The sequence below is a fragment of the Medicago sativa genome, chromosome 2 (assembly GCF_051527215.1).
Source record: "Medicago sativa cultivar Bolivia chromosome 2, Bolivia_mono, whole genome shotgun sequence".
Taxonomy (NCBI): Eukaryota; Viridiplantae; Streptophyta; class Magnoliopsida; order Fabales; family Fabaceae; genus Medicago; species Medicago sativa.
The window spans coordinates 14,720,494-14,744,933 of record NC_140750.1 but is presented as its reverse complement, the minus strand read 5'-3'; the positions used below and the strand labels follow the sequence as shown (position 1 = coordinate 14,744,933).

Below are 24,440 nucleotides of genomic sequence, written 5' to 3'. Positions count from 1 at the left end.
ATAGGGGCGGCTCCATCTAATGGGGTAACTTTACCTAATTGAATTCACATACTAGGTGCACCTAGGTCGTCGCAATAATAATCATTTTTCTCAAAACATATAGCTTTAAAACCACAATTCGTAAAATATCAAGCTTGTGTCAGAGCACACAATCAAATCCCAAATTAACTTGTAATGTGAAATTGCTTTCCTTAGGTGAATAATTTTTCCTTATGGGTGTTTGATTAGTGTATGGAATTGATTGATTTTGGAAAGAAAAGAAACAAAATGGAAAAAAAAAAATGAGAACAGAGAGAGAGCGCTACGGGAGAAAAGAAGAAATGAGGGAAGTGTTATTTTTCTTTTTATGTGTGTCTAGTAACTTCTATATATATATATATATATATATTATATTATTAATATTATTACTTTTTTTTTTTTCCTCACGTGTGTGTGTGTTGTGTTATGATATATAAATATTATTATTATTTATTTATTTCTTTTCTTTTCTCAATGAAATGAAACGGTGCATTTCAATCTTCCCCCCTTAAGAAAATTCGTCCTCGAATTTTGATCGTGACACAAATACCACTAACCTGGATTTTCAAATAACTGTGGGTACTTTTCACGCATTACTTCTTCGGGTTCCCAAGTGGTTTCTTCGCTGGACGGTCCTTTCCAAAGAACCTTCACCGAAACAATATCTTTTGATCGTAAACGTCTCACTTCCTTATCTACTATAGCTACCGGATGTTCGGTGTATGATAAATTCTCATCTAATTGCACATCTTCATGATTAATTACGTGAGAAGGATCATAAAGGTATTTCCGAAGCATAGAAATATGAAAGACCGGATGAACTCCCGAAAGATCAGGTGGAAGTGCTAATCGATAAGCTACAGATCCGACTCTCTCCAAAATCTCAAACGGCCCAATGAACCTTGGAGTTAGTTTGCCCCTTTTTCCAAACCGCAAAACACCCTTCATTGGTGAAACACGTAAAAATACATGCTCCCCTACAGTAAACTCTAAGGGACGTCGCCTCTTATCAGAATAAGATTTTTGTCTACTCTGGGCAGTTACTAAGCGATCTCGAATCAACTTAACCTTATCAATGGCATCTTGAATCAACTCGGGACCTACTAACTTAGCTTCTCCAACTTCAAACCATCCTATAGGAGACCTACATCGCCTACCATACAATGCCTCAAAAGGTGCCATTTGGATACTTGATTGGTAACTGTTGTTGTATGCAAATTCCATCATAGGCAAATATCGATCCCAACTTCCTCCAAAATCAAGAACACAAGCACGGAGCATATCCTCTAGAATTTGAATAGTTCTCTCAGATTGACCATCAGTTTGAGGATGAAAAGCTGTACTAAGATTCAAACGAGTTCCCAATGCAGCTTGAAAAGACTTCCAGAACTGAGCAGTAAATTGAGCCCCACGGTCAGAGATAATAGAAATTGGTACACCATGCAAAGAAACAATTTCCTCTAAATAAATTTTAGCATACTGAGAAGCAGTATAGGTAGTCTTCACAGGTAAGAAATGTGCAGACTTTGTCAAGCGGTCTATAATCACCCATACAGAATCATAACCCTTCTGAGTTCGTGGTAAACCCGTAACAAAATCCATAGCAACGCCTTCCCACTTCCATTCAGGTATTTCAATAGGTTGCAGTAAACCTGCAAGCTTCTGGTGTTCAGCCTTCACTTGCTGGCACACTAAACATTTAGAGACAAAATCCGCTACATCTCTCTTCATTCCTTCCCACCAATAAAATTCTCGTAAATCTTGATACATCTTATTATAACCTGGATGAATAGTATAAGAAGAATAATGAGCCTCCTGTAAGATTTTTCTTCTTAAATCACCAACATTTGGAACACAAATTCGAGACTTCAACCACAAAATACCATCAGAATCAACTGAGAAATTTGAAATTTTACCCTTTCGCACATCATCCACCATCTTCATCAAATTTGAATCTTGACTTTGAGCCTGTTTGATATCATCAATTAAGGTAGAACAGATTTTCATGTGGGCTAACAATGTCCTTGAATGACCAATCTCAAATTGAACTCCACTTTCAACAATTTCTTGAAATTCTTTAACTATAGGCCTCTTAATTGTGGTCAAATGAGCAAGACTACCCATGGATTTCCTACTTAAAGCATCTGCAACAACATTAGCTTTACCAGGGTGATATAAGATCGTGCAGTCATAATCTTTCAAAAGCTCCACCCATCTTCTCTGTCTTAAATTCAAATCTCGTTGCTCAAAAATATACTTAAGACTCTTGTGATCGGTGTAAATCTCACAAGTCTCTCCATATAGATAATGCCTCCAAATTTTAAGAGCAAAAATCACTGCTGCCATCTCTAAATCATGTGTAGGATAATTCTGCTCATGCCTTTTAAGTTGTCTAGATGCATAGGCGATAACTTTACCATGCTGCATAAGAACACAACCAAGACCAACTCTAGAAGCATCACAGTAAACAACAAAACCTCCACCACTCGTTGGTAATGCCAAAATAGGTGCTGAAATCAAACATTCCTTTACCTTTTGAAAGCTTTCTTCACATGCATCGGTCCATTTAAACTCAACTTTCTTTTGGGTTAATCTAGTTAATGGAAACGCAAGTTTGGAGAAATCCTTCACAAAACGACGATAATAGCCAGCTAGACCAAGAAAACTTCGAATCTCCTTCACTGAAGTGGGTCTAGGCCAATTCTGCACTGCCTCAACCTTGCTTGGGTCAACACTTATTCCATTCTTTGATACAATATGTCCTAGAAACGCCACACTCTCCAGCCAAAATTCGCATTTAGAGAATTTGGCGTACAACTGTTTCTCCCTTAAAGTTTGTAAAACTAATCTCAGATGTTGCTCGTGCTCCTCTTTACTCTTGGAATAAATAAGGATGTCATCAATAAAAACAATCACAAATCGATCCAAGAATGGTTTAAATACACGATTCATCAAATCTATAAAAGCAGCTGGAGCATTTGTAAGCCCAAAAGACATAACAAGAAATTCATAATGCCCATAACGTGTGCGAAAAGCTGTCTTTGATATATCCTCATTCTTAATCTTCAATTGGTAATACCCAGATCGTAAGTCAATCTTAGAAAAACATTGGGCACCTTGAAGTTGATCAAACAACTCATCAATCCGAGGTAAAGGATATTTATTCATTATTGTTACCTTGTTCAATTGTCTGTAATCTACACATAATCGCATAGATCCATCTTTCTTCTTTACAAACAATACTGGTGCACCCCATGGAGAACTACTAGGACGAATAAAACCCTTGTCAAGAAGATCTTGTAGCTACTCCCTTAACTCTTTTAGTTCTGCTGGGGCCATTCGGTAAGGAGGTATAGATATGGGCTGAGTGCCAGGAATTAAGTCTATAGAGAACTCTATTTCCCTATCAGGGGGTAATCCCGGAAGTTCTTCTGGGAAAACATCTGCAAACTCACACACTATGGGAACATTTTCTAATTTTTCTTCACCCGCTTGGATATTCCTAATCAATGCTAAGTACCCTTGACAACCTCTTCTTAGCAGTTTGTTAGCTTTCAATGATGAGATTAAATTGATTGGTAAACAATTACGTTCTCCTTGAAATGAGAAGGTTGCTTCCCCAGGTGGTTCAAATTTCACTACTTTATTATGACAGTCTACGGTGGCATGATGTAAAGACAACCAATCCATACCCAGAATCACATCAAAATCTACCATGTTAAGGACTACTAGATCCGCGGGTAACACTTTGCCCTCAATAGATACTTCACAAGAAAAATATACAGACTTTGCTAGCACATTATTACCAACCGGTGTAGTCACAACTAAGATCTCATCTAGAAAAGATGAACTTTTACCAAGTCGAGGAGCAAAGCATGGTGATACAAAAGAATATGTAGCGCCAGGGTCAAACAAAACATAGGCATCTTGGGAACAAACAGAAAGTGTACCTGTAACCACTGCATTAGATGCCTGAGCATCTTGACGAGTCAAAGCAAAAACTCGAGCATGACCTCTTCCTGCTTGTGACTGACCTCTACCTCCAGGTCCTCTACCTCCATGTTGAGATGATCCTGAACCTCGAACAAAAGAATTTCCCCCTTGTCTGACAGGTGTAGCAGGGGTATGAGAAGATGCTAATGCTGCAGGTGCTGATGCATGACTAGATGATGGTTGTGTTGTAGGTACGGGACAATTCTTCTTAATGTGACCCTTTTGACCACATTGAAAGCACTCTCTGTCATCATTAAAACAAGTTCCAGAATGAAATCTACCACAAACAGAACAAGCTCTAGTCGTACCACTAGAATGCCTATGAGGAAAAGTAGATCCTGTTGACCCCCGGTGACCCGACCTATGACTTTGCACTGTACCAGATGATTGTGCACTAAAACCACCCTTATGTGATACTGATTTTTGCTGCCCCTGATAACCAAACATAGATCCACCCCCACGATTGGAATAATTACTGTGAGATCCTTCCACTCGTTGTTTCTTGCGAGAATCTTGTCTACTACTTCCTTTATCCTTCTGTCGTTGTTCAATCTGAAGTGCTAGACTCAAAACATCCGCAAAAGTCTTACAATTAGAACCGACCACTGATCTGAATATGTATTCCCTTAACCCTCTAATGAACTTCTTGATACGCATCTCTTCTGTGATATGATAGGGAGCATGCCTAGAAAGCTGTGTAAAACGGGCACTATACTCTGAAACCGACATTCCTTCTGTTTGCTCGAATATCTCAAACTCATGAGCTAATTGATCTCTAACACTTTCAGGAAGAAAACGAGCCATGAATAATTCAGAGAATTCTTTCCATGCCATGGGAGGTGATCCCATTTGTCTTCCATGTGTCACTGTTTCAAATCAGTCATGTGCCACACCTTCCAACTGATAAGAGGTCAATTCCACTGCCCTTACATCTGAACATCCCAATGCTCTCCATAACCTTTCTAATCCATCGATGAATCGTTGTGGATCTTCACTCACATTAGACCCGGAAAAAGTGGGTGGTTTAAGTTTCAAAAATTCTGCTAAAGTAACCTGAATCCCACTTGTTGGAGCTGCCATCACTTGATTAACTTGTCTAACTTCTTGCTGAGCGCCAACATTTTCATGTATTTGGTCTCTTTGTTGCTGCCCAGCAAATATTCCAACAAGTTGTTGAACAACCTGTTGTAGACCTTGTAGATTTACATTTTCCACGGGTTGATTTCCACGACTTCTTCTAGGAACCTCAACATTAAATAACCCTTCAACAGGGGCATGTCTATCTGCATTAACTCCACGTCCTCTAACGTTAACCCCACGTCCACCTCGACCACGACCCCGACCTCTTTGACGAGTGTCTTGAGGAGGTGCGTTTGACTCATCAACAACTTCCCTTCTAGTACCGTTCCTAGTCCGGGGTGGCATCCTCACCTAATAAGATAACATTCATTAGGAAGAGAAGCAGACAACAACGAGGAAAGTGACACCAATCAAGGACCACATGGATCAAAGACACAAATTCAGACAACAAATGAGACTATCATAGAGTTCTAATAGCTTTTTGCGAGTAAATGGTGCCGCGGTTCACAATTTACTAGCAAAAATTTATTATCACTCTATGTCTGCAGCTACTTGGACCTAAAACCGGAGCTCTGATACCAACTTTGTCACGACCCAAAAACTAGAATCGTGACCGGCGCACAGACTTATACATTTTAGTCCGGCAAGCCTAACAACCAAGCTCGACAAATGATATAAAAAAAATTTACAGATAACTATTTTCATCAAAATAATATTTACAGAAATTTGGACAGAGTATCCCCTGTATTTTTAACGTTTCCAAGATATAAATCCTGTCCATAAACCTGTTCCATCATTCAGAAGCTCAAAAAGACAATTTTTACATAAGTGTACAACTCAAAATAAGACACTCTAAACTCCATATAGCTGCAGATACAATGACTGAATATTTACATAAACAAAAGAACCATCCATCAAGGAGGCCTACCAAAAATGGAAATGATGGACTTCGGATATACTTGCAGCTTCCTACTCAGCTGCTCGGGAATCTGAAAAAAAATAGACAAGGAAAGAGTAAGCCACAAGGACTTAGTGAGGAGACAACAACCACCACCGACTAGAAGGGAAACACACAAGGCACGATTATTTATATTTCTCAAAATTTAATATTAATTTACAAATCTAGTAGCCGTATGAAATTCTTATAATCCGCAAACGTTTATACATAAAAATCCGCACGTTATAATTGTTTACTATCAAATGGGTATACCTCAATGAAAATCCAACATCGTAAAGACATAACATTACAAGCCTTTTAAAAAAATATGTATTGCCGAAAGTCTTAATAAAAACCTTTAAAGAAAATATTGAAAACTCCATTTAGCGAAAATAAGTAAAATGGATGAATCGAGAACTAGCTCCATCTCGTTGATAGCCCTCTCCTCCTAATGGTGGCCTTTCCATAGGGGCGGCTCCATCTAACGGATAGCTCTTTTCTCTCGACTCAAAACAAAATGAAAAATATGTTCAATTAGGGAGTTTACCTCTCATTGATAGCCCTCTCCTCCTAATGGTGGCCATTCCATAGGGGCGGCTCCATCTAATGGGGTAACTTTACCTAATTGAATTCACATACTAGGTGCACCTAGGTCGTCGCAATAATAATCATTTTTCTCAAAACATATAGCTTTAAAACCACAATTCGTAAAATATCAAGCTTGTGTCAGAGCACACAATCAAATCCCAAATTAACTTGTAATGTGAAATTGCTTTCCTTAGGTGAATAATTTTTCCTTATGGGTGTTTGATTAGTGTATGGAATTGATTGATTTTGGAAAGAAAAGAAACAAAATGGAAAAAAAAATGAGAACAGAGAGAGAGCGCTACGGGAGAAAAGAAGAAATGAGGGAAGTGTTATTTTTCTTTTTATGTGTGTCTAGTAACTTCTATATATATATATATATATATATATATATATATATATATATATATATATATATATATATATATATATATATATATATATATATATATATAATATTATTACTTTTTTTTTTTCCTCACGTGTGTGTGTGTTGTGTTATGATATATAAATATTATTATTATTTATTTATTTCTTTTCTTTTCTCAATGAAATGAAACGGTGCATTTCATATGTATAAAAAAAATACCTATAGAAATTAAACTACATATTGTATATCACTATAATCTAGAAGGGTTCCTGATTTTTATTTTCGTATATCACTATAATCTAGAAGGGTTCCTGATTTTTATTTTCAAGGGCAGAAGGGTTCCTGATAGTTCTCGCTAGAATATATATTACATTGAATTCAAATTGTCAGCATATAAAATAAACATTATAGCCTTAACTTTTAGCGATCTACATTATCTAAAAAAGACAAACAACACATTACAGTTTTACGACCATATCTTTCTTCAAACAAATAAAAATAAATTATGACTATATCTCCCTTCAAAATTATTTTTTATGACCATATCTGCCTTTCACTTTTAATAAATTATTATTTCTTTGACGAAATTTTTAAATGATTATTATTAGACCCGTTTTATTTTTTCAGGAGATTTTTTAGACCGTTTGTTGATATTTATCTTTTTCTTCAAAGCATTATTTTCCCCGAGCAAGTTTTTTTTTTTTTTTGACGCATTAGATATTTTATTACAGCAATACAAGGTAGAGTTACATCAAAAATATTGCGAGAAGTATGGAACTAAGTTGTCCTTGCAAGAGTACGAGTGCTTTGTTTGCTTGATGCCTATTAAACACAACTTCATGGTTGTTAAAATCTTGGAGTAAAATTTTGCAATTTTTAACTATTAAACCATATTCCAAATGATTCGCCTGTTGGAATGCACATCATCAACTAACATCTTGCACTCAGATTAAAAAATGACCTATTGATGGCCCAAAGTTGTGATCCACTTGAGATTTTGATGCAAACCCCCAAACTTCACTCTTCGTTGGAGTCATAAAAGTCTTTAAAACACCTCTCATTGCCCCTACAAACTATCTGTCACCATCTCGTAAGACCGTTCCCAAGTTAATTTTCTGATAAGTGGTGGAAATTGTGGCGTCGACATTGCCTTTTAACAAACCAGCCCCGAGAGGTTGCTAAACTGCGACATGTGTCTGTTGCAGAGTTGTGGTCTTAGTCTGATGTACTCGCTTAACACATTGTCAGTGTTGAGCACTGCCGTGTACCCTGCAAAATCTGATCGAGTGATTTAATTTTATTTTCTCACAATTACAAATTTTGTGTTTTCCATATACTCTAAGTAGTCATAGCAAAACTCAACAGTTGCTTCATTGACAACTACATGCGGGTGAAAACATCATCAAAGCTTTCATCCTCATCCATCAGTTCTTCCAACAAAGGTCAGAGATTTACTTTCCTCCAGCATGTTATACTATCCGCACAACCAAGAAACAAATGCCAATTGTACTCTATCTAAGATTGGCAAATTACACAATTTGAGGTACACTATACTCCTTTACAACTCATTTTTTTTGTCTATTCCGTAAACAATCCCTTCTAAGGCGCCACATAAAATGCTTAACCTCTAGAGGAATCAGTAGAGACCACAGCTTATTCCAATCACCCTCTACTTTCCAATCATTTCTATTAAACAACATATCTATGCAACACACGGTATGCACTTTTAACCAAATAAACACCTTTCTTATGAAACCTCCAAATAATTGCATCATTTCGCTCACAGTCAAGTAAAGGAATTTTGAGAATCTCATCAACATCCTTTAAATTAAAATTATTCTTAATCAACGCTTCATTCCAAGATCCATTTTGAGGATCAATTAAATGACCTACGGTGGTAGTTGTTGCATGTTGAATGGTTGGAGTTGCTATAATATGATTCACTTCATTTCGGAGCCAAGGAGAATGCCAAATTGAAATGCTTGAACCATCACCGGTTATCTCGCGTTGTTGGGTTGCTTCGACAGTTTAAAAGGAGTATTTTAGCAAAGATATAACTAAAAAGTTGTTAAATACACCTTAAGGTGCATGTTGCTATAACACACCTTCTAAAAAATAAGTGGGTGTAAGTTAACAACTCCTACGAGCATTTGCTAGAATACACCTAGCTGATAACTAAAAAGTTGGTAAATACACCCTAAGGTGCATGTTGCTAAAATACACCTTCATAAAAACAAGTGACATATATATATATATATATATATATATATATATATATATATATATATAGTTTTGGACGAGTGTTACAGGGTGAAAACGGGGAGTGGATTTGCGATCTCTCAAAAGAATTAGGGAGTTGTGACGTGCATGTAGGTGAGTCTTGGGGTGCATTTGAAGGTTTAAAGTTGGGTGGAGCTTGTTGTTTTAACAGGGTGGAGCTTCATATTGATTATTGGGTAGTGACCACTACTTTGTTCCTCGAAAGTGGGAATAGCAACATGATGAAATTTATTGCAACATATGAATTGGGAGGTCCGAATTTATCATTCGTAGAGAGAAACTAATGTTTGTGAGAAACTAATGTTTGTGTCGACGCTCTTGCAACTATAGCTTATGACAAGGGGTTTCACTTTGATATTATATGAGCATTGTCCTCTAAAATTAGTGTGTTATTTTTAGCTGATTTAGCTGGTATTTTACTCTACGTCTTGTTAGGCGGAAGTTTTTTTTTTTTTGGGCTTACGCCATTTTGTTATAAAAAAAAAAAAAAAAACCGCACTAGTGGAGTATCCTAATCACTAATTAGTTTTGCAAATATCTAATTATGAATAGGATTTGATAAATTTATGGCCTTTACGGCTAGTCTAATGCCAAGAATTATATTTCAACAGAAGTTAGAAGAATGACACAACAGATCAATTAATTATGCACACAAATATAAACAAATAGTGAGTTTCAGTGAAAGATACAAAGTCAAGATTAAAAAGAAAGCATTATACAATTATCTGATTTTATCAACGCACGTAGAATGTATATACTTTCATATTTCCAAACCCAGAAGAGAAGACAGAAAGAACTACATTGAAGCAAATAGGTTGCGATATGTTTCACTTCAACTGCAGCAGCCTCCACCCGCAGCAGAAGGGCCATCCCTACCTCCAGATGGTCCAGGAATTCCACCATACCCTACTTTTATTCCATAAGACTGCAAGCATATGAAAATTATCAGTGACTTGTTTCTTGAATCAGAAGGGCTACACTTTTCACTTTATAATAATCACTAGCCTTTTCTTGAAACATACACAGATTGTATTATAAAAATAAAGGAGACAGTGAAATTGAATATCCCACAAATCCTTAATGATATTAATAATGAAGTGATAAAACAAACAAGGTAACAAATGACAAATCTAAAAAAATGAAAAAAAGAAACTAACCTCATTTGATACATCAAAAACTCCATCCTGAATCTTTTTGTATATGGTTCCAGCTGTTTTTATGAATGCCTGCAAAAGGATAGGTTATATTAAATAAAACTTTTATACAGATAATTTTCCAAAATATTGAACCTAAGAACCTGTTATGTATAAAATCTGACTTTCCTTGTGGGAGGGTGGATGGGAAAGAAATGAAGAAAACAATAGATATGATGTGAGTTCTGACCTCTTCAACATTCTGAGCAGTTTTTGCTGAGGCCTCCATGAAAATCAACCCGTTCTCCTTTGCAAACTGTTCACCTTCTTCCGTGCTTACAGCCCGTCTGTGAGCAAGATCACACTTGTTGCCAATCAGCATAATTGTCATATTTGCATTTGCATGCTGCCTTGCATCTTCCAACCAGCTAGCTAAGTGATTAAATGTCTCCCTCCTATTCATAAACACGGTCAGGATTATTTATATTGTGCCTTATTTAGTTATTTACATTAAACAACACATAACACTAACATGAAACTACATAGACATCCATGTATCAAAATTGTCCAATATAGTATGTTGTTCCATGAAATTGGATGCACTCAAAACATGCAACTCCCAAGGCATATAAAAACTCAAAATGACGGTAATCAATGTTTTCCAATAAATTGATTTTTGTTGGACAAACTCGTCATATCTTCCCTAGAAAAAATCTAAAAGCTATTTAGCCCAAGTTATGAAATTGTATTTAAACAGTTGCATTTTAGAAATAAACAGACCAAAATGATTTGCAAATCATATTTCAAAGATTGGAAGATATAACATTAATATTTCATATAATCCTTGAGATGGACTGCGAAGTGGTGGCAGGTGTAGTTCCTAACCCTAAGGAAGATCATACGATAGTGTCTCTCTTTTCTTCCAAATTTTGGTGAGATTATTTAAGAGACAATCGAACGAGTAACTTATAGTCTAATACGAACGACTCCATTCATGACTTGTCCCAGTGATTTTCATCATCCCCCACAATGTATTGCTTCTTTAATTTTAAGTGAAAATAGTTATTGTATTTTGGGATTTCAAACTCAGATAATAGAAGTCAAAGCTTGAGGATACCTGGTTATATCATAAACAAGCAGTGCACCTGCAGCTCCTCTGTAATATGACCTTGTGATAGATCTGAAGGATTCTTGACCCGCCTGAAATATAGTGAATAAGTTCAGTACCTTCAGCTTCACAATTTATAAAACTCAACCAACAAATGAACAATGTTTCCACCACTGAAATCTGGATAATCATTCTATGCTGAAAAGGGACTGGATTATCTCATGTTGAAATTTCACAGAACCTCATCTGGGTCAAATTTTGTTTTTATATCTCTGTTTATATATTAAGTGGAACATTGAAGATTTTTTAACATTATAGAGTTATAGACACAAAATTTCAGAATAACAAGGCGACATAAATTTCAATATGAGAGGACGTATTTCTGTTGTCAATCTTGTAAAACTATCCATTTAAAAACTGGAAGGTACCTTAAGGGTCACCATTACCAAACTACACTCCCATCTATTAGATAAAATCTTTCCATTCATACCCCATGACCACTTGAGAAGATGAGTTTAGAAACCTATCTTACATCTACAAAGCCATAATTTATTTCATGTATATAGTAACTTTTACAGATAAATTCAAATCATCCCCAAATAATTAGGTTCTCATTATCAACAATGTAAATGGATTACCCCCCAAGGAAACTATAGATCACACTTAGCAGAGTATTCTTTGAAACAAAATGGCATGGATATCAAAATTATAGCAACAGACTACAGATATGACAAACGGCGGCAGCATCAACCCTAAGCCTACTACTCAATATAGTTACTATCTGCATAGCTCTTCATATGAAAATCAGCCAATGAATCAACATAAAATAATAATAATATGAAATATCATTATCAACCAAATAGAAATCTTCAGGGTGAAATTAAAAGACCCTGGATTGAAATGATCATCACAACCAATTACCAATTCCTAGAAACGAGAAACAGCAATAATGTTTCACAGATTTGTATGTAAATCAGTAATTAAGTATGAACATTGAACAAGTTGGAAGGAGTAATAAACAAGTTCTATGAAAGAGTTGACAAACATACCGTATCCCATATTTGCAACTTGATTGGCTTGTTATCGATGGTGATCATCCTAGCACCAAATTCAACACCGATGGTCAAGTCATGAACAGGTTGAAAGCGCTTGTCAGTGAACTGAAGTAGAAGACACGACTTTCCAACTCCTGCACAATTTTTTTCAAAAAAACGTCAAAAAAACCAAGTCCTCTCGGCATGAATTGACAAAATACAAATCAAACGGAAAAAAAAAAAAAAAAGATTCAACTATTACCCACTTAGCGGTTTTGATTCTTAGTGAATGAAACAAAAGTAACAATAAAGGGTCCATCGCAGTAACAAAATTGAATAAACCATCAAAACTATGATCTTCTCTCCAATTTAGTCCATAAAATATCACCTTCTCTCTAATCTAGTCCCTAAACTATGTAAATATAATAATTAGTCTCTAAACTATGTGAATATAATCCCTGCTATTAACACAGTGAAGTAATGTTCTTTTGGTAAAAACCTCCGGCTCCTTGGTAAAAGGGCATAGGTTAACCAATAATTGTTGGAGTTAGTTATCAGAACTCGGGTGCTTCTGATCGATTCTTGATTAATTAAACTTTCATTAACTAGTAAATACTTATGATGATTTAGTAATAAACAAAATTGTTAGCTTGTTAAAATAACACGAGAGAATCAACATCAAATATAATATATCATCATATTATACATGTATATAAAATAATTCTCAAACAAAACAAAAACCCTGAAAAGAAAAATGAATAAATCCGATCGGAAATCGAAGCTGGAACTGTTGGAAAACGCATGATTAAGAGAATTGAGATTAATTAAGATTGATAAAAAGAGATTAGAAAGGGTTAATTGAGATAATTACCAGTATCGCCGATGATGATGTATTTGAAGAGGTATGCGTAAGACATTGTTGTGTTGTGTTGTGTTGTGTTGTGTTGTGTGCGAGAGAGAACGATGGAGAAAGAAAGAAAGAAAGAAAGAAAAGGGAAAGAAAAAGCGAAGAGGGGAAAAAGGGAGAAAGAAAAATTAGAGATGGAATAAGAGAAAAGAGAATGATAGAGTTTCCAGCGAGGCAATAATACACACACGTTATGTTATGTTATGCTTCGCAATTCTCCCTCTATCTAAGTTCCTTGCTTCTCCGTGACAACTTCCTTCTTCCCTACGAAAACGATCCTGCTCTATACCATTAATTAACCCCACTCCATATTCATATTCATTAAACGCTCTTTAAATTTATTTTTATAATTCTCTGTTTTATTTTAAATAAATGATTTTTTTCTACTTAAAAAATGATTTTTTCTATAGAAATTGAATAAATTATTTTTGACTAATATATTAAATATATTTTATGCTTGTTATCTAATACACTGTCCGTTTTAAAATGAGTGTCATTTTAGTAACAAAAAATTGTTTCAAAATGAATGTCACTTTCAATTTTCAATGCAATAATAACTTTTTCTTTTCAATTGTACCCTTCAATTAATACTATATACACTATTTTCTTTCAAAGTATTATTTTTTTTCTTTAATGAAAAACAAACATATAGTTAATTAGGATAATTTGATAAAATAACATCTCTCTTTCTTTTAATTAATGCATTTCTTAATATATGTATAAAAACCTTAAACGACATTCAATTTGAAACGGACGGAGTAGTATAATTGTGTTTTAAAAAAAATCTATTAGTATAATTATGATATTAATTTTCATACACGGTAGAAAAATTGTATTGTCGATTCATCACAACAATTCATTTATGTGATTTTATAAATCATAAGGATTATTTGTAAAAAAATAAAATAAATCATAAGGATTAAAATCAAACATTATTAATTTGATGATTGTGATTGATTGACAATGTATATAAATTAAATGATATAATTATCATAATTTTAGTAAATGTTTTGTTGTTATTAAAAAGATGTTTTATTAAATCCTCTCAAAAATATGTTTTATTATTTTTTGTTAAAATACTTATTAAATGTTTTAATTGTCCTCGTGAGCTTAGCTCAGTTGGTATGGACAATGCATAAAATAATTGTCCTCGTGAGTTTAACTCGGTTGATAGAAATATTGTATAACATATGTAGGGACCTCAATGATTCATCTTAGAATGATTTTCTAATCACTAAATTATTTTAAAAAAAATTTATTTTATTAAATTTTAAATTATATTTTTCAATATAAAAAAAAAATATTGTTTCTAACTCATTGCCACATGTCGGCTTGTAGTAGTAGTACCTAGCGACATGATCAGTTATCCATGTCGGCTCACCTAAAACTTTGATTAACAAAATAGTCTAGCATTCACCTCTTCAAAAAAAAAAAAGTTTAGCATTCACGTCTCTCTTTGGACCCATGGCTAGGCCATCACCCGACCGATTCCTATTTCGTGCGTAAAATTTTCCCTAACAAACATAACTAAGCACAAACAGTATCATGAATAAACCAAATTAAATTTTTCATATACGTTTTCTATACAAACAAGGATTTATTCATAAGTCTTAAAGCCTAAATAAACTTTCCCTAATACCTTTAAAAGATTTGATGAAGGAAACATCTAACTCAAGTCCTTTCGAACTATACCCATCAAATACAGAGAACATGGTTCTCACGTCGAGTTTCATTTGGTTGGATCAAACGCATCCATCTAAATTGATTGACGAACAATGACATTCAACATTGTTCAACTTTCTTGCGTCTTTGTGGTAGAGATGCTGGTTAATTTAGTCAAGTTGATCCTTCAAATCAAATGATGTAACATCAGCATGGACCCTGTAGTAAATTGTAGTAGTTAGCTTAGCGTTCATATCTACCAGATAAGTGTTCATGATTAAGTGGTGTGGTGTGGTTTTCAGGTTAACGAAACACACTAGTTTATAGAAGTTTCTATGCGACGTGGAGCACAAAAATTGTCGATTCAATATGGACCAAAGAAAAATCATGTATTTAACTTGTAAAGATTAATACTCTAAAACGTGTCACATCCACAAAGCATAAGTTTTTAGACAATCTGTGCATGTATCCGATTATATAATCTGAATCAATCCTTGTTGTGATTACAAATAATAAATCCAAAAACACCCTGATTATGGATGGTGGCTTGCTCAACAAGGTTGATCGGTTTCATGCATTTTTTACCCGATTTGACAGGTTGGCCACATGTTCAAAGTGTCATTGATCGTCCTTACAATCGATCTTTGTCTTTTGTCTATAAATAACCGCTCATTCTTCATAATTTTTTCATTCCAACTCACATTTTATCCTTTTCATTCTTATTTTCGCTTTGGGGCGGTTATGATTTCACGGTTTCATTGTTGCTCATTCATACTATCCCCAAAACTGATTTGTAGTATTTGTTTGGATAGTACGAGGGTCAACGGAGACTTTTATATCAGTAGTTATGAGGTTAGTATGATTGGTCAAATTGGGTTGTTCAACACCAACTTATATTTCATACCATTTTTTATCTAGGATTATTCAGATCGATTTCCACCTTATCGTGCTCCATCATCTTGTATTCCCAACTTCTTCAGAGTGTGCACGAGAGGGATGACAAAACTTCTTCCTTTATGTAGCAATCATGATTCTTGGAGTTTGCTTCATCATCTTATTTTTCTGAAGTTCCCATTCTGTCTGTTTTTTTAGTCATCAAATTAATTTGTTGTAGTTATATGTAGTTGTTATAACGAGACATGAGAATAATAACAATAATAGTAAAAAACAAAATGAAAAGGACATAAGATTTAACGTGGTATCAAACAATGTGCTGACTAATCCACGGGCAAAGCCACCGAAAAGAATTACACTATAATCAATGATTACAGATACTGAATAGTAATACCAGCTATAGAAAAACATACTAACTATTGGTGCAAGAAATACTAACACACAAGACTTTTATTTATATGACTAAGTCTTTGCATATTTCTTCCTATTCTCCGATGTGAGACATTTTTCCAACAGTGATTCAGGGCATATTTTAACAGTAATAATTATAGGATTTTTTTCGATGTATGTCATTCTCTTTATTCAATAATTATGTTAATGTAATGTATTGCTCAATTTATAAACTGTGTTTTATTAGTAAATTTTATTGTTAATTTTAAATCATGTTATTTTAATTTTTTTTGTTAAATTAATAATAAATTGAACTGAATCTGCACAAAACTATATAAAATACATTTCAGATTGTATAATTTGAACATGGTAAAATGAGAAATTTGAAAGTCGCTTGAGAAAGGCGGAGGATAGGAAAAGAAATTATGTTTGGAAGTTGGGGTAGTTGGGGCGGGCCTACATGTTTGGGGCACTTTCTAACCTCATTTGGGCTAATACTGCAGGACCAAGCCTAATAGAAGCTTGCTATCTACACCCAAATTTCTACCCTCCCCTTGCGCATTTCTCTCAATTACTCTGGTACAATAAAAATAAAAAATATTCTTACTCTCCCTTCTTAGTTTTTGTTATGTTCTTGTAGTTGTTTCTAAAAATTATTTTAGGTGTGGAACTTGATAACTAAATTAGTCTATATTACAAAAGTGATCGAATGTGGGACAACTTGATAACTAAATGACTTGACACGAGTGGTTGATATTCGAGTTTTTTAAGCTTTAGATGAAGGTTTAATCCTAAACCATAGTATGAAAAAAAATCTGTTAGAAAATATCAATGCTTTAATAGATCTCAATGATCTTGTAACATTACATTTGCATTTGGGGTACGGAAATACCTCATTTACTAAAACAAAATGAAAATTGTTGTTGTCATTTTATTTTTTGTTCTTTTAACACCCGAAAAATATCAAAATGCTCTCTGCACTAGTTAATTGTCATTTGTTCTCAATGACAGTTAACTACCGCTCGCTAAATGAACCAACGACAATTAACGGTCGCTGGGTTCCGGCTTTCACCGGAATAGCAACAATACCTCCACACTTCTCCAAAACACAAATCAACCTCTTTTCATTTGCTACTCATACTAACCAGGTTTATCATGACCACCACCATACAAAGAAATATAAAGCTTTTCATATTCCTGGATTGTGGGGACCAAAGTTAGGATTCCATTCACAGCTAGTAAGCTACGCAAATTGTTTTCTCTCGAATACACTTTTAGGATATGTATAGTTTGTTTTAGAAATGTGAGTTGGATAAAGTTGCTTTCATTTTTTAATTCAGAAAACTAGTTTTCTTACAATCAAGACTAAAAACAAAGCATTTGTCCCATCTTACTGAAGTTCCTATCTCATAAATATTAAAAAAAAACAACTCAATGTACTAAAGCTTCTGTATACGCAGGGTTTCACCATTAGATATATTGTACGCAGTCTTACCATGTTTATTGCATAAGAGGATGTTTCTAGAACTTGAATTTGTGACCTTTCAGTCACATGATAACAACTTTATCAGTTGTACTAAGGTCACCCTTCATAAATATTATTATATTCTTTTTAACGGTAAAATGAATTATATACAATCATATGAAAGAAACATTGTTAGTACTTAATCCATCAATCCGGGAGAAATACGAGGGGTACTCGACCAAACAAGAAACAAGCTAAACACCAAAAAAAGAAGGAAAATAATCTACATAGTTAGTTTAAACCATTGATATATGCTGCACAAATTTTCTATCAATTAGTTAATTGTTTTGATGGTGATGGAATATGAGTTTCATGATAACATTTGTCCATACTTACTCCAGCTACATTATATGAAAGGAACCGACCCTAGCAACAAAAGCAACTGCAACTCTGGCCTTGTCTTATATTGACTGGCTTTGGCCTAGTCTGAACATCGTACTAAACCATTGACTAATGTAACATATTACAATCTTGTACTCTTGTAGATACATTAACAACATTGTACTAACTAATGGACTTACTAATATCGTTAATCAAAGCTTAAAAGTTGCACATAATTTGGTTCATGGTATGATTATTGACCAATGCATATAGAACATGATATGTATGTCAACTTCTTAAATAGATCTCAATCACTTTAAATTGTTAGTCTATGCAGTCATGTGAGGGGATACAATTGTTTAAAAAAAATAACCCAAAACTTGCAAAAGTGTATAAATATAGGGCATTATAAATAATTTTTTGAAGTTTCTACAAAGTTTTAACATGTGTTTGGTCCACATGATAAAGGATTTGTCACCTTAAGCATGTGATCAGGAGTGCGATTTCTGATTCTTGTGTATGAAGAAAAGACGGTTGGAAGGAGAGAATCTACGCATGCTGAACAAATTTTTCGATAGAGATTATTCCCTCTTAAACGGAGATAGATAACGTATAATATGTTTATTTAAATAAAGTAAAAGGATTTGACAGATAGCCACACCCCATTTCACATGTAGAAAGATAAAAAAATGTGTAAGAGAAAATTGAAAAGAAATTGTGTTTTGGTGGTGGGGTGAGAAAAAGGGGGGTCATCTTTTGTAAGGGACGAAAATCCAAAAAAGTCTATCTGTAAAACTTAGGCAGCTTTGGCTTTATTTGATGGAACTACAAAAAAAGTCTTGGCTGCCGTCTTTACCAATTGGAACCTTTTTCCTTTTCTCATTTTCTTTCATGGATTTTCTCTTGTCTTTCCCTTCACTTCTGTCTTCTTCAACACCACCTTAAATATATATCCCCTAAAAGGTTCTATTTCCCTCAAAAGCAAGGAGACTCATTAGAAAGCTCTTTGAAGTCATATACATGAAAAGTCAATTTTTGATATTAACAAAATGAAACAGTATGCTTATATATCTTAATTTTTAAGTCCATTAGGACTATTTATATATAGGATTCATTCGAATATTGTTTTGATGATGCAGATTCTGGTTAAGCTCAAGCTTCTTGGAAGGGATTGCAATGATTGATATGTTCTAAATTAGTGATTCGCTTGCCTGGCTCCCTGAATGCCATCTGAGAAGCTTGTCAAAAGAATTGGCAACCTTCCCATTTGGCATGAAGGGAGCCATGCAGGCTGCTATATTTGTTCGTGTTTTTTGTGATTATTATTTATTTCTATTTCTGTATATCTCACATGTTTGTAGTCACATATCGAAATCTTATGAAGGTTTCACAATCACATCCAAAGTTCAAAAATTCCTTTTATCTTTCTATGGGTATACCTTAATTTTCATGGTATACATAAATTATTTTCATTTAAACTCTAAATTGTTTTCATAAACTATCCTGATAAATTTATTAAAATAAGTCATAACAAATTAAGAAAATATTCTAAACTATTTACATAAGCGCTCTCTAATATTCACACAAGTGTCGTCTATATTGGTAGATAAATTTTTCAATAAATTGTTCATCAGGTTAATTCAAATCCACTCTAATTTGATCTTGCTTTGTTGAGGAGCATGTAACCTGCAGGTCCATGTTTAATTGGAATTGAGTTGGAAGACAAATGTGCATCAATGAAGTTCACGGGGAGCTGGCTAGTGAAGGGAAATTGAATGGTTATTTTGAAAGAGTTCAAATACTGCAAAGACTATTCATAATGAAGTGACTGAATTATGTGGTTATGAAATGTTGCCTGCATATACCCTAGTACTGTCCTTTGAACTTGGCACTGTACATACTCAAATTGTGCAATGTGTTAAACATGTAACTATTCTTGATCTTAATTTCCTTATTTTCTGTCTTGTTATGTCATATGCACGGCCTTAAGCTCACATCATGGTTTAAGGAATTCAAGGATTAATATAGTATACATGGTGATTTTAGTATGACAAAGTGTCTCATATGGTAAACAGTTCACCAAATGATTGAAACTCTGGAAACAATTAATTTTCGTAGGTAGAAATGCGTACCTGTTTTAATAAGTGAGACAGTGACTTAAAAAGCAAGAAATAGAAATTAGTGTCTCAAAATCAATTTATATTTATTTTCTTTTGTTTTTGTCGAACAACTCCAATTAGATCACTGTCTAAATCGTAAAAAAGCGGAGGACCTTAAACTTCTACTAAAAGATAACGATGTCCGTAGTCGTTAAGGTTTTAAGCAATTTTCAAACATTTGCTTATCCATGTAATGTAGACCATATGAAATAACTTTCCATCCTAATGAATATCTATATCATGAAATGTGTTACACTAAATATAAATATACCTCTCAGCTAAGATTCAAACTTTGATTCATCATATTGTGAAAATTCAGCTCTTCCTCGATAAACCAACATGTGTTGGTTGATGGATGTCTCTTTATCTCTATTGTACTGTTTGTGGGAAATAATTTGTATGCAAGACTCCAAATTATATAGTATTTTAAGGCTTTATTTTATTAAAATAGTTGATAAGTTCGTTTGTAATTGTAATAGAAGAGCTTATAGAAGATAGGCTATAAGCTGGCATATAATAGTTGATAAGCTCGCTCATTGAATTTGTAGTGTTTAGTAAAATTAGCCGTTGAACTAATTTATAAATATAAAATTACATAAAAAAGATATTAATAATTTATCAAAAAACAATACAAACTACGAAAAATAAGTTATAAACTCGTGAGAAAATGACTCTTAACAAACCGGTCCGTTTTTTGGCATATGATTTTATAAAAAAGCTTGTTATTATTCCTATAACTCCGAATAACGTATAGTGATGGGGATATGGATGCCAAACTCGGGGATAGTTTCATGAATCTAGTTAAAGAGAGAATCATATTCTTCAAGTAAGACCAGATTAGGGCAAATTGCAAGTTGCCAAACTACTCTCACTCAATTGCATGAGAAAAGACATTGCACCAAGGTTTCAGGGGACACTTGGGACAAGATGATCAAGTTGATTACCTCTTTTCCTTAAGATTATCTTGGTGGGGACATAGTGATGAGAAACTTTCCATAGAAAAGATTAGACGTTAGCAAGAATTTGCATCTTCCAAATCCAATTCCAAGAGATATTGTGGTTCTCTTCATCATTATCTTTACAGGTTAGCATTCACACTATCAACTAGATTGCATGGATGGCTCTGGATGCAGGTTAAATTGGAACCTTGCATAGCAATCTAAGAGGATAGTAGCCCACAGGTTCTTACTAGAATGCCAGCATGAACAAAAGGGGTATACCAAGGATATTAATATTTTGTTTTTTAGATACCTTCACTAGTTAACCCTTTTCAAATGAAATTGCGGATATTTTACCAAGACGACCCCACACATATCGAGGAAGCCAACAAAGAAAATAAAAGCTAACAAACGACACTACGTAGAATAACCAATACAAAGAGACGAATTATTCTACCAGACATGACAATCAAAAGGCAAACTAGGCATAAACACCTTAACCCATCACCATGAATTAAGTTTCACCATGTGACCACAATCTGGACACCAACAAATTGTGAAGCAAGCATACCAAAGTTTGAAGGAAGATCAGTAGAGATTCTCAGTCAATGCCTAATAGAGTACCAAACATTGTCATAGAAATTACAGCCTAAAAACAAATGGTTAATTGACTCCTCATAGATTACCGCGGCCACTTGAGCATAAGAGAGAACCTGGTTGAAGAATTCCACGACCGAGACAAATTATCCTTAGTTGGGATTCTTTTGTTCAGCAGCCGCCACACAAGAGAGACACTTTTAGAGATACTGGTTTGTTCCAAATGATGTATTTTGTAGAAGATTGAGGTTGTTGATCATCAAAAGTCAACAATTTGTAAACTCCCTTTACCGAATAACCTTGAACTGGATCCAGCTTCTAGAATCAAGTATCCTCAACAGAGTCCTACAATTTCCTCCTCCTACACAAAAAATCTTCTCCTTTATCTTCACCCACTTCCTCCCAAACCTCAACTTAACCGCTCATTTTCGCCCCTCAAACATTAGGATCTACAAAAATAACATAAATCTTAATAATTACTATATAATTTGTTTTTTAGGGGAATTTATTATATGTTATTTGTTGGTTATCAATTTTTGTTTTTTCAATAATACCTTTGAATTTAATGTAATTTTTTATTTTTTTGGAAAATGTTAACAAGTAAGGGCACTTGATAAGAAGTTTAAAGTGATTTTTTTATCTTAAAAGTTATCTATTCAACACAGAAATATTAAAAAGTAACTTTTTAAAGATAAAATTTATCATTTGTTTTCTTTTTTGAATACTTAACGACACTTGTTAGTGGGAATTATTTTTATTATTATATTTTTCACCAATTCATGCATACTTCTAGTGTTTAGTCACGAAATATATATGCAATTGAGATAAGCATGCTCAGGGGCTGAGCCACAACCCACTCTAAAAAATTAACAATTATAGGTCTATTTTGCGACGTTTTTTTTCTCTCGGCACATCTAAATTCCCGTAAAATGGTGTAGTGGTCCACCTAAAAAACAATAAAAAAATAAAAAATATAGGTCCATTTTATGAGATTTTAAGCAATTTCTCAACAGACTTAGATTTCGGCCGCTCCACAAGTGACATACTCTGGTTTTTGTCATGCCTATGTTTGGCTAGTTAGCGGAGATTTACCGTTCTTCTAATCTGTGGAGGTTTCAAACTCCCTTGTATTATTTGTCCACTAAAAATTGTTCCAGTTAACATTTAAACTATAAAAAAAGTCATATAATTTAGTGGTTCATCCAAGTCTTTTTTCTAACTCCACCACTGAACATGCTTATAAAATATGGATGCGGTTGATATGGTCATGGTTTTTTTAGGGCCGGGATGGTCATAGTTTTTTCTTTTGAGAAAAGGTCATGGTTTTTTTGTTTTGAAGGGGTGATCATAGTTGTTATTAAGTCACTTGCATTGACGTAAATAATGAATTAGTAATTAAAATCAAATATTTATATTATTTGATAGTATTTATATTTGTTTGTATAAAAAGCTGAACCAATTCAAACCGCAATTTTCTTTGAGTCCTCCCAAACAAATTGAACAGCACATTGATTTTTTTTTTCTTTCTCTTTTGTGAATAATACAAAACTGAACTGCACATTGTTTTTAGATTGGATGATTTTCCATCTCAAAATGATCTAAATCACACTACAAACACTCATAAAAATATCAAAGTACTCTCACACATTTCATATATGAACATAAAAAAATAAACATAATAAATATTCAACTTTAAAGTGAGCAACTATTCCATTTTCTTTGAATAAATATGAAATTTAAACCTTTCTCGTTGGAATAATGGAGGAGTAGATAATTGATTCAACAACAACCATCCAACTAGGGGCAATAAAATTATTTGATTGATCTGTTACACATGAAAGTGAGTTAGTTGAGACTTCAGGACTCATTTGGAAATTTGAATGAAACTGCAATGTTCTCATTACATCTAATCTAATAATTTAAAGAAAGGTAATTAAAGGTAGGCACCTTTTGAAAAGTCTTGTCAAAAGAATATTAAAAATGATGACTCTTGTTAATATGGAAGGGAATTAGTGGTAACTAACTATTGCGATAAGATCAAAGCGTTACATATCATACAACTTTAGCCATCTAAATTATGATCATTATTAAGCTAGCTTAACGTAAAATGATTTGCTTAAAAAAATAGCAAAAATTTAAAATAAGCTAGCTTAACGTAAAATGATTTGCTTAAAAAAATAGCAAAAATTTAAAAATCCGCTAGAAGGAGGGGTTGAACCTCCGACCTTGTGGTTAACAGCCACACGCTCTAACCAACTGAGCTATTCCAGCTTCTTGTTTGTTTTATGCGGAACAATGGTATTTATTATATTTATAAACTGGTTTTATTACTTGATTTTATTTCAAACATTTAGGGGTGTGGCATTTCACATGGGAAAGGTCAATCTTTTCCCACCATGGGAAAGTTGGATTCAATGATTAGATTAAGTGAAGAACATATTATTAACATGCTCTCTCAACACTAGATTTTCTTCACACTATCTTCCAACAATTTTAAAAATTCTGAAAA

The 24,440-nt window shown here is 33.8% G+C and overlaps 2 protein-coding genes, 1 long non-coding RNA gene and 1 other non-coding gene across 4 annotated transcripts; 1 reads left to right on the top strand and 3 right to left on the bottom strand.

Annotated features, from left to right (window-relative positions):
- Positions 1–335: 335 nt before the first annotated feature.
- On the bottom strand, positions 336–4,860 carry LOC146944840 (uncharacterized). The gene has a single exon (XM_085743186.1). The coding sequence runs from the start codon at positions 4,858–4,860 to the stop codon at positions 3,322–3,324; it is 1,539 nt and encodes a 512-aa protein (XP_085599312.1). The 3' UTR covers positions 336–3,321.
- A 5,019-nt stretch (positions 4,861–9,879) lies between these two features.
- LOC146944839 (ras-related protein RABB1c) lies at positions 9,880–13,643 on the bottom strand. Its single transcript, XM_085743185.1, has 6 exons — positions 13,410–13,643; positions 12,554–12,693; positions 11,514–11,596; positions 10,647–10,851; positions 10,421–10,489; positions 9,880–10,188 (listed from the first exon to the last, which is right to left on the bottom strand). Exons 1-6 carry the CDS (start codon positions 13,453–13,455, stop codon positions 10,096–10,098), a joined length of 636 nt encoding a protein of 211 aa, XP_085599311.1. The 5' UTR covers positions 13,456–13,643; the 3' UTR covers positions 9,880–10,095.
- Positions 13,644–19,094: 5,451 nt separating this feature from the next.
- Positions 19,095–20,211, top strand: LOC146944838 (uncharacterized). The gene is made up of 2 exons (XR_015026105.1): positions 19,095–19,294; positions 19,377–20,211. It is a non-coding gene; the product is annotated as an uncharacterized LOC146944838 (long non-coding RNA).
- Positions 20,212–24,128: 3,917 nt separating this feature from the next.
- Positions 24,129–24,202, bottom strand: TRNAN-GUU (transfer RNA asparagine (anticodon GUU)). The gene has a single exon. It is a non-coding gene; the product is annotated as a tRNA-Asn (tRNA).
- Positions 24,203–24,440: the final 238 nt, after the last annotated feature.

Bases quoted from the DNA above. Each gene is read 5' to 3' on its own strand.
- LOC146944840 (XM_085743186.1), bottom strand. From the start codon at position 4,860: ATGGGATCACCTCCCATGGCATGGAAAGAATTCTCTGAATTATTCATG.
- LOC146944839 (XM_085743185.1), bottom strand. From the start codon at position 13,455: ATGTCTTACGCATACCTCTTCAAATACATCATCATCGGCGATACTG. The intron at 10,490-10,646 runs GTCAGAACTCAC...ATCCTTTTGCAG, and splicing joins CTGCTCAGAATGTTGAAGAG to GCATTCATAAAAACAGCTGG. The intron at 10,189-10,420 runs GTTAGTTTCTTT...ATATGCTTGCAG, and splicing joins TTTTTGATGTATCAAATGAG to TCTTATGGAATAAAAGTAGG.